We start from the raw sequence: 10,880 nt of genomic DNA, 5'->3' as shown, positions 1-10,880 counted from the left end.
GTTGTTTTTTTAATGAGTTTATAATGGTATAAGCATAATTGGGTTAAAAATGAGATCTGAGGAGGAGTTTGATTGAAATTATTTTTTATTTTATAATATCCAATATGAATTAAAAGCAACAGTGTTAAGATTTGGGACACAGGCAGAAAAAGGATCCTGGCATTATGGGTAATGTAGGCAGTAACGGTCCTAAAAAAAACCCCTGTAAATACCCCTCCTTAAAAAAGGAATTACAGGATAATTACCAAAGAGGAATACAATCAATTGGAATATAGAAATCTGCCCTACTGCTGTTTATTTTATTGACGTTGAAGTGAACATCATGAGATTTACTGTTTATGTTAACTTAGGTCGTCAGCCTTTTGGAACATCTTCAAACAGATGTCTGCAGATGAAGAACAGTGTCTAGAATCAATCACCTCATCAAGGCTGCTGCATGCTGTCATTCTCTATGTGGCTCTGCATGTGTTCAGGCAGCTCCTACCAGGGAGAAAAGGTTAAAAAACGTCAGAAAACGTCCGGTTTGAGGACTACAGTGCAGATCAATTTAAACTACATACTTTTTTAACCGACTGCTGCGTGGAGAAAAACGCATTGCACCCTTTCCAGCGGCATTTGACCGTCTGCAGATTGGGGTGGCTGTGATCGCCGACGAGGTGCTGCAGGAGATGCTCCGCCATGCCGAAGATCAGAGAGCAATTTTGCCACTGAAAACCGAACAAATAAACTCAACAAATGAGGTCAAAGATACGAGGATGTAACATAAGAGAGGGGGAGTTCCAACCCAGCAGCGGTAGTTCTTCATCAAGTTGAGTTTCACGGCTTGAATGGTGCCGTCGTAACAGCCAGTGTAAATCTGTGGAAGTTCAGCAGACATTTTTTTTTTAATGTACAGATTTTGGTGAAATTGATCATTATGTGGATGTCTGTTTAAATGCACTCACCAAACTCTTGTGTACTGCCATGCACACCACCATGTCGCTGTGACCCCCATACACCTGCAGGCGGTCATGAGACTACAGAAAAAAAAAACATCACATCATCGGGCATTTATGGAAAAACGTATGTTCAATAATTGAAGAAGTTTAAATACCTGCAGCTCATAAACTCGCACCAGTTTGTCCAGAGAGGCAGTCACCATCACCTTACCCAGGATTACGATGGACGTGACGGCGTGACCGTGACCTTTATAGATACGGACCAGCTCCCCGGTCTGCAGGCGACAAAGGTACCATGAAGGAAATCGGAAGTACAGATAGTTTGGTCATCCTCAAAACCTACATGGATGTTGTGGGCGTGCACAGACGTGTCACTGGAGCCGCTGAAGACAAGGTCATTCACCACCTAAAAAAATAACAAAATTCGGGTGAAGCAAGTAATAAAATGGGCTTTTTATTTATATTGATTTAACTTTTTTCTTTTCTCAACCACTGAAAACTCAATACCAAGAGATGGTTGGCTAAGTTTTTAGTCCTTAAAGTTATGTCTGATTAAAAATATTTTATTTATGAAACAAAAACTGTATCTCACTGTAACAACTAACACAATTCCTGTCTCTTTGCACCAATTATATGGACCTAAAATCTGTTTAGATGTTCAAAAGTGACAGGATTTCATCACCTTCATGCAGAGGACAGTCTTAGTGTGGCCGTCCAGTGAGCGCAGCAGCAGGCCGCTCTTGGCGTCGCGCACGCTGATGGTGCTGTCGTACGATCCGACCAGCAGCAGCCGCCGGGCGCCCTCCTGAGCGGTGCCCAGACAGCTCACCCCGCGGGGGCCGTGGCACTCAAACACATCCAGCTCCTTCAGAGTCTAATGAAGACGTGGTTGGAGAAAGCATGAGGCGGCGGGACAACATCCTGAAAACAATAGTTCTGTAATAACAGACCAGTTCACAGATATGACTGAATATGTGCGGCTCCACAGGTCGAGGCCCATCGAACGGCAAACATGGCGAAACTTAGCCGTTATGATTCATATTTAAGGGGAAAATTATAGGACCACCTGCGGAAACGTAGTTTGCTAGTTGGTAGGTTGGTTAATGAATTTAGGGCGCTTGCTTATGCAACAGACATGAAGCAAAAACGTCTCATCCTGACCAAGGAAGATGAGGAGAAATCGAGGCATATGGATGCAAAGAAGTTGAAAGAAATTGAAAATTCATAGCGATAAGTCCTGAATACAGTTGTCTGTTTCAAAATTAGCCCTATGATACTTTGATATTACTTTAATATAATAGAGATCAATACTAGTGTTTCCCAAGTTGGAATGAAAGTCAGGCAAGGAAAAAATCCCTGAACTTTTCTTTGGGCCTTGGCCTTGGCCCTCGGGGCACACCTTCCTGCATGTTTTCCATGTTGCCCTCCTTATGCACACCTGATTAAGCTGATCAGCCTCTGCAGAGGCATGACAATGACGGTCATTAAAGGTGGGTGTGTTTGAGCAGGGTTGGATTCAAAAGATGTGTTCCCAGAGGACCAGGGTTCTGGAAATACTGATCTATACTACTAGTAGAAAGGCTCAAATATGCCACATTCTCTGCAATGACAGAAAACAATGCTGTCCTCTCAATTGAAAGACAGCTAGTGAGGCAAATGGTGTGAAACTTTGGCCGCTCATCACAGTTACAGACACGTCAATCTGATATAGGGAGTAGTATGCTATTATATATATTGCCAGAATTAGCTACAAATGCATAAAAATACTTGAAACGTACATTGAGACTTGACTACTCCACCCATTCTAAATGACGTCAGCGCCCGTTGTAGCATTTAAAAACACAGAATCTGACACTGATCCTGTATGTTTCTCAAGCCTTTCTTTCCCAGAATTCAATGTGTCATTTCTCTGAACTGACAGGTTTGAAAAAGCAACTCATTTTTTTGTAAGTATTTTAAATGAATAAGAATTAAGTCAAAATCTAATAAATGAATATGTGGCATGTTTGGAGGTTTTTTTTTTTATAAATCCAAAAGCTTTCTGCATTACTTCCACTCACCTTTAGATCGTAGCTGAAGACAGAGCCGCTAGCCAGCCCGGCATAAAGAATATTCCAGGCTACGTGCAAACACAACACCCTGTCTGGAAGGGAGATCTGCTGTAGACACCTCTTTGACTGGACAACAAAAAGTTAGAGATGAAGAAAGCTTCTTAGTAAAAGACAAAAATCCTCCATTTATTCATTTAAAATGGAAAAAACTGATGTTTGGGCTGCAAACTGAACCAAATCTACCAGAAATTCCCATGTTCTTCTTCCCATGCAGATTCCCTACTCTGGTTTAAGTGTGGTTAAGATTTTTAGTACCTTCAGGCTGTAGCAGCGGATAGTCTGGTCGCTGGAGCCTGTATAGAGACGTGCTGGCAGGTATGGAACTATAGACACCAGCAGACAGTTGACCTTGTTCGTATGACCCTGAAACACCGCCTGGCACTCTCTGGTCTAAACACAGAAAAGAAATGTATCACCAGTATGGAGAAAAAGACATTTCCTCCGTACCATTTTAGCCTGGATGCATCTGCTTCGGAAGATCCCGTGTAATCTTTGTCCATTAAAAACAATAAGAACTACTGAAATGATTTCATGTAGGAAATGGATTGCATTGGTGCAGAGGAGAGAAAAAACACACCACCAGATTGTAGGCTCGAGCTGTATTGTCCGCGGAACACGTGTACAAGATGCCGTCATGGATTTGCAGGCCATGAACGGGGCCAGCGTGACTCGAAAAGGATCCTACTGATGGTTCCTGATCCTCCACAGAATCTGAAAAATGCTTTTTTTATTAGTCTGGCATTTCATCAAATGAGCATCTCATAAGAACTCACCTGCAGGAGCAACGTCGTCTTTTACTGGCTTGAATTTACTGGGAGTTAAAGATAAAAAAAAAAAGTAGTTAAAAGTCACATGAATCTGTGAGTGAGTTTGTGATTTGTTTTGGCTAAACTGGTTCCCCTGAGCCTCACCCATCAGTTTGGTTTTGCTGAGATGTCTGTGTGCTTGTAGAACTGACTTCCACATTCACGGACTCCGGAGGATCCTTCGAGTTCGTCTCCACCGAGTTCTCGCACTCTGACTCGTCCACTTCTATGACCTCCACCTTAGAGGAGCTGACCATTTCAACTGAGGCATCGCTCTCGTTCCCTTCATCCTCTGCTCTGTCAGCTTTCTTCTGTCGTTCGGGAACAGACTTGTCTGCAGCAGTCTCATTTCCAACCTTTTCTACCAACCCTGTCCCCACTGATTGGGATTTGTTTATTCCCTTTCCTGTGTCATGTTCTCTCTGCTGGGCAGAGGCTTCAGATGCCGCTTTGCCGCTCTCTGTCAGATCTCGTCTAGCAGAGGTAGCATCTGTAAGAGGCGGTACAAGTGGTGGCCTGAGGAGCAATGGAGGGAGCAGATCGGGTGGGAACAAAGGCACGGGCGGAGTCAGAGTCACTTGAGGCACATCAGCGGTACAGGACAATGCTGTGGGCAGAAGGCTGGCCTGTCCAGTCGTGGCCACATGGCTGACTTCTTGATTTAATGGGACAGCAGACAGCACAAGGGGATTAGAAAAGGGTTGGGTGCTAAATGGAGCAGGGGCTGCTGTGAAAGGCTGCTGACTGGAAGATGCTGCAACTGCAGAAGAGGTGGTTGCTCTTTCTACTGCATTAGATGCTCCAGAGTATCCTTCTGCAAAAGATCAGTGGAGAAAAATTCTATGCTTTGGCAAAATAACTCAGAGTCCAACTGTTTAGCACCTTTTTCCCTTTACCTTGCATTTCTTGCAGGATCTCGATGCGCTTTGCTCTCAGACTGTTTACTTCAACTGTGAACTAAAAGAAAAAATATTTAATTGAAATGTAAAGGGGAAAAAACAATGAGAAAGCATTGTTTCAGTGACCATACCTGCTGTTTTAGCAGCAAAAGTCTTTGGACCTCCGCGTAAGCAGCTTGCACTGCATTTCTGGCCTGGATCAGAGATGTGTCCACATCCTGCAGAGAGCGGCTCAGCTCATCCTCCTTCAGAGACACTGCAAGCAGATGGTCCATCTGATCCTGGTCTAAAAGTGAATAGATAACATTTTAGCATACATCATTTAACTTTAAAGACAAAAACAATAAGAAAACATCAGAAAATAGGAGAGTTACTCAAGGTTGACTTTGTTTTCTTCTTTTTTCTGTTTGAACTGTCAGCTAGGGTATTGTCCTGCAATGTAATTTTAAAAAAGGCATCAAAGCAATATATGATAAAGTCAGATGTTTAATAAATCAAAGCACAACCTACTGTCAATGCATTCAATTTTCTCTTGTTGGCATTAGTGCTCATCTCATAATCCTCCAGATTCGGCTCTTCCTTCACCTTTACTGTGGTCTGACCCTTACAGCTGCTCTGAGCTGCTTCACGCTCCAGCAGAGACTCCACCTGAGCATCTGACACCACCCCGGTAGAGCTAAAATGGGGTGGAGGCGGTGGAGTAAGATGTGGCTCGGTGGAGCAGTCTGGAATCATCTCCCAGTGAAAACCTTCAGATAGAGGCAGGTCATAGTCATTTACTGAGCTTTGAAGCTCAGTCTGATGGTTTGACAACTTGATTCCAAACCTAAAAGGAACAAAAAAAAGTCATCTGAAAAGGATTGAAAGCCAAATACAGTGAGTACAGAAATTACTCAGACGCCTTTGCACCCTTTGCTTCATTGCAGCCGTTTGCCAAAATCAGGAAAATTCATCTTATTTCTCAATAAACTTTACTGAGTGCCTCATGGCACCATCATGCTTTGGGGTGTTTTTACGCAGCAGGGACAGGACCACTGGTTGCAACTGAAGGAAAGATGAATGCTGTGAGATATTTTAGAAGAAAATCTCAGACTGGGCTGAAGGCTCACCTTCCAAAAGCACACTGCCCAAATAACAAAAGAGTGGTTTCAAAGCAACTCTGTGACCGTTCTCGAGTAGCCCAGCCAGAAGACCGACCTAAACCCAATTGAACATCTCTGAAGAGACCTGCAACGTTCACCAACTAACCTGATGATGCTGAAGAAGATCTATAAAGAAGAATTGTATTTGCTTCTACTCAATACTAAGAAAAGGGTCTGAATACTCACGGCAAAGTGTTTTTTTTCTTTTTTTTTGTACATTTGCAGAAATATTTGCTCGTGTTTTTTTCTATCAAGACAGGCCCGTCTGTGTAGATCATTGAGAAAAAAAGGAACATTCCTGATTTTGGCAGAGGGTTGAAATGAGAAAAAGGCGTCTGAATACCTTTTGTACCAAATGTGTTTCAAGAGATCTCGTCTTCTTTACCTCGGACTCCCTTCACTTCTTTTGTTGATTTTCATCTCATACATTTGTCTCCAGCTCAGTTTATCGTTGGCTCCAGTTGGGGGTTTGGATACAGCTTCTTCCTCCGCATGAATCCCACTTGATTTGTGAGCAATTCGAACCTTACGGCTGCCACCCATGTTGGGCTCAGAGAGTCCAGTACTTCTGTTTAGAGAATCTGAACTTTTGTTCACCTGAGAGTCTTCCTTTCCACTGTCTGACATTCCTTCTACAGTTATAGACAGTTTTGGCTTCTGTGCAGTGACTCTGGAGCTACAAACACCAGCAGAGGAGGGCACAGTCGGAGCGCAATTGTGACTCTTGAGGGAGTTTCCCGCTACCTCTGCTTGTTTTGCAGTGCTGCACACGGTCATGTGGCTGCAGGCCTCGCTGTTCTGCTTCCGGGCTTCTCTGTCGGCTCTGCACGGCTCCCTCACACCCAGAGCTCGTCGGATTTGCTTGAGCATGGTGCTGACGTCCACGTCTTGCTGGGGAGCTGTTTTGTTTTCAGATGCAAGTCGATCTGAAGGGTTGGAAGTCTTGGACTCCGTTCTGTCACCTTGGCAACGTTCGAACCCAAAAGATCCATTTTCCGGGAGGATATCCCTACGGAAGTCTCTCTGTCTTGAACTGGTATGCTGTCCATAGAAATACTGGTTCTGGTTGATAGAAGGCATTGTCTTCTGGTTTTGCGTGACAGGGAAACCTTGATTCATCTGCGGTCCGTCGCTTTGAGAACTCTCCTGTCTGACCTGATTCGTTGGCAGGTGGCTGCCAGGAAAACTGTCATCAAACCTGAGGTGGCGAGCTGATTGAGGAAACACATCCTGAGCAAGCTGGTGCTGCGGTCGATCTACAAAGTTTCCCAGATAACAAGTCTGCCTCCAGCTTTGGTTCTGCAGGGCCGGGTCTCTGCAGAGGAAAGGTCCAGACATGTTGTTCTCTTTGTTTTGCACAACTGGATAGTTGTTTCCCTGAAAGGGACTTTGCTGCATCTGATTTGACCACCTCATCTGCATTTGGTCGGGTTTTTGATTTGTCTTCTGTGTAATGGTTCCCTGCTGCAGACCAGCCCACCTTTGACCAGCCACCTGCCTAGTTTTCTTTTTATGCTTTTTAGTAAATTTATGCCTGAAAAAAGAAAAGAAAATCAACAACCATTGAAACAAAATTTTTAAGCATCTACTCTCAATTGGAGCTGTAAAAGGTGGAATTCTCACTCTTCTTTTTTTAGCGCCTTGTTTCTCTTCAAGATCTTTTCGATTGTCTCCTTGCTCAAGCTTTTATGCAGGGAAACGGGCTTCACGTTTTTGGCCATCAGGTTTTCCAACCTTGCTTGGTGCTGTGGTGTTGAGATGTGCTCTGCGTACTCATTTAGACCCAGGGACGACTTCTTGCATGCCTGGCAATCATGGAGGGCATTCCTGATAAAAACAAACAAAACAAGTTATGTAAATATCTGATGTATTCAGAGTCAAAATAGTGAAATAACATCTACTATTCTTACTTAACCTACCAACAAGTCTTCACATTTTTGAAATATATTTTGAGTTATTTTTAGAATAGGACATGTCTCAAGACTGAGGTTTTCTTTTGCTTATAACCTCTTTTTCAACATATCTCTGCTTTCAATATTTTAAAGATTCTCAATCAAAATTAAAGTCAGACTCATTTTCAACGCATTCCTATTGGTCTTTTATTTATAATAATGCAGATTTTAGCCAAAAAAAAAAAAAAAAACCTTTGACGTTTTCTAGGACATAGTTTCAGCGGAGCGGTAGTAGCTCATTAGATATTGCCTCCGATTTGTGGGTGAGACCGTAGGCACGGAGAAACCCCGCCCCCCTTCCCCACATTTCGTAGATCCAAGCAGCGGAGCATTTTTGCTACTTCACAAATGGCACTTTTTGCATCTGCTCCCGATTCACAACAATTTTCATAAAGAAATACTCAGAAATTCAACTTTAAGCCTAATTTTCTTTATATATTTCCTCCATCATAACCCTAACCCCATCCTAATTATGTGCGAACAGTCACTTCCATTTATTTATGTATCAATTTATTTACGTATTTGTTTGTTTATTTGGTCATTTGTGGTTTGAGTCATTATTTGTTTTTCTCTTGAGCTGACGTGACATGTAAATTTCTCACCTGAGAAATGAATAAAGTCTAATTCAATTCAATCAAATCCACTTCAATTTTACTTTAAACCAAGTTCCCGGTAATGCTTTAGAGAAAATCCTGCTTTTTAAGTTTTTTTTAATGCAAACGTGGTTAAAGTAAATTTCACTTTAGTTGTATTTTAAATGACAACACCGAGAAAACTATTTTTCATTACCAAACATGTTTTTAAATAAAAATTAATCAATAATGTAACTTTATTTTTGACTTTTCCTATCCAAAAGACAAAACAATTTCAGTTAGCTGTAAAACAACTATATCTCTTTTAAATGAAGAATACTATATTATACTTAATAAGAGCTGTCACCAAGATTCAACAACACAGTTTTCATTTAAGTTCATGCAAAAACCACTTGATGGAACTGATTAATATTTTTGAATCAATCTTGATGGTCACTTACTTGCCCAGGACTGCCTCCAGTTCTCTGTGATGCAGCATGCTATGCAGGTGCTCGTGTCCATCCTGCATTTTTCAGACATGATATCAATGCCATTTTATATGTCATTATATTTGTTTTGTGTTTGTTTATTTTTGCATGCAGTTCACATTTAGCAACATTCAAATAGCAGAAAGTCACTTACAGGTTTTAAGTAGTCCTTGCGACACAAAATACAGTAAACTTTTGTAGCCTTGAAAGACTTGGGGTGTTTTTTTACACGAACGTTCCTCGCCGGATTCTGAACAGCTGCCATTTCTAATTACGGTTGTGAGTCACAAAAAACCGTAAAAAATGACATGAATAAAGTTTAAACCTTGAAACGTTCAAGTTGGTTTTTCAAAAAATAGCACTGGCTGGATTTTATGTAACAGATCAGCGGGAGCATCACATGCTTGGAGTAGTTTGCTATACAACTTGCATTCTTCCTGGTTCAAACCGGAAAAAGATAATGACGTAGGTGGGCTTCCGGTCAGCGACCCTGCGGGAATAAAATGTTAAAAACAAAAGAATTTGTATGGCTGAAATAATTGCCAAAATTTCGAAATTACTTACATAAAATAATACAGTACCTTTTGATCAATTTGTTTTTTTCTTCAATTCTGGTGGAAATTTAAACTCTTCTGTTGAGTTTGCTGAATATTTCTTTTCATTAATTCTTTTTAATTAAAATATGATGGTCGCAAACAAGAGGTAAAAAAATCTAAGAGCACTGCATTAAAAAAAAATCCTTTTAATTTTAAAATAAAGGACAAAGGGGAAAAATAGTTTTTCTTTTCCCTAAATCAATAACCTGATGCATTTATGCATAATATTTTACATAAAACCACAAGAATATTTTACAAACGGAGTTCAAGTTAAAGAAAAAGTGTTTAAATGTTTGAAAAATTCTTATAGCTGAAATGTTTTTTATACTTTTTATCATTTATAGAGAACACAACATTTTGAAGGATTTTAAGCTTTTTTTTTCTTCTTTTTTGCATTAGAGCTTCCGAATAACATACAAATCACAAGTGTGTAAAACTGTATGTCAAAGAAGGTATTTAATTAAGAAGCTGAATAACTTGGTTACAAAACAGTTGAAATGAAAGTTGCTTAAAAATAAAGAAGAGTAAGATATTTTTTCAATAGCTTGAATGTCATCATTCAAGCTATTTTTTTAAGTCAGCAGTTTTAGTCTTTTTCATGATAAGTTCATCATAATTGGTTGTTTTACTGTTCTTGTTCTTTTATGTAATTGTTTTTATATTCCTATGTCATTGTTTTTTTATACTTTTATGACATTGTTTTTTTTTTAAAATACTTTTTATGTCATTGTTCTTATACTTGTACTTGTTTGAGTGTTTTATTTTTATCCTTGTCTTTTATATGTTCTGCAAATGGACCTTGAGTCTGTAATTAAGCTTATTTATTATCACATCACCTAACAGTATATCACATTTTGGTTGTTATCGTCTGAGGGAATGTAAGGTAAAATAAGCATTTATGAGCATGTAATGCCTTTAGCAGGCTGGAACTTCCTTATATACCTAACAAATATATAAACCACCAATGTTTTATAAGGTTTGATGATCATTCCCACAGCAAAGTGCTGACAAAATAAAAACTGAGTAACACAGAAACCATCCAATTAAAAAGTTTAAATAAAACGAATCATGATGCAAAAGTATTTTTTGCTAATTTTTAGTGAGGTTTATTAAAAGGATTTGCTCCTAAAATTAACTGAAGCACTAGTTTATCTAAATCTTCTATCACTAAACCTTTCTCTTTATATATTAAGCTACTTTTTGGTTCAGTTTGTTGTGTTTCTCGCTGCAAGGCAAAAATGATCATAATTGCATGGTCTTAAATGACTCAAACTAATAAAAGAAATATATGAAACAGTAAATCACATTAAATTGAATCTCAAAGTTAATTATATTTAGGAAATATAGTGTAATAACTGTCTAAAATAAAAGATAGA

General features: G+C 40.0%; 1 protein-coding gene across 1 annotated transcript; it reads right to left on the bottom strand.

The window, feature by feature from the left end:
- Positions 1–67: 67 nt before the first annotated feature.
- On the bottom strand, positions 68–9,379 carry znf106b (zinc finger protein 106b). The gene is made up of 20 exons (XM_011491568.4): positions 9,063–9,379; positions 8,882–8,943; positions 7,520–7,723; positions 6,282–7,430; positions 5,265–5,580; positions 5,129–5,186; positions 4,886–5,040; positions 4,752–4,812; positions 3,961–4,669; positions 3,823–3,860; positions 3,627–3,760; positions 3,305–3,439; positions 2,999–3,115; positions 1,621–1,812; positions 1,282–1,344; positions 1,094–1,213; positions 945–1,016; positions 785–856; positions 561–707; positions 68–480 (listed from the first exon to the last, which is right to left on the bottom strand). The coding sequence occupies exons 1-20, from the start codon at positions 9,171–9,173 to the stop codon at positions 424–426; spliced, it is 3,972 nt and encodes a 1,323-aa protein (XP_011489870.1). The 5' UTR covers positions 9,174–9,379; the 3' UTR covers positions 68–423.
- Between the last annotated feature and the right edge of the window lie 1,501 nt (positions 9,380–10,880).

This window comes from Oryzias latipes, chromosome 24, assembly GCF_053564925.1.
Source record: "Oryzias latipes strain Hd-rR chromosome 24, Olatipes_Hd-rR_3.1".
NCBI lineage: Eukaryota > Metazoa > Chordata > Actinopteri > Beloniformes > Adrianichthyidae > Oryzias > Oryzias latipes.
Note: the sequence above shows the minus strand (reverse complement) of the source record. Positions and strands in the feature narration are given on the sequence as shown.

Excerpts from the sequence above, each read along its gene's own strand:
- znf106b (XM_011491568.4), bottom strand. The coding sequence starts at position 9,173 with ATGGCAGCTGTTCAGAATCCGGCGAGGAACGTTCGTGTAAAAAAACAC. Across the intron at positions 5,041-5,128 it reads GAAAACAAAGTCAACCTTGA|ACCAGGATCAGATGGACCAT; the intron begins GTAACTCTCCTA and ends ATTCACTTTTAG. Across the intron at positions 1,345-1,620 it reads AGACTGTCCTCTGCATGAAG|GTGGTGAATGACCTTGTCTT; the intron begins GTGATGAAATCC and ends TTATTTTTTTAG.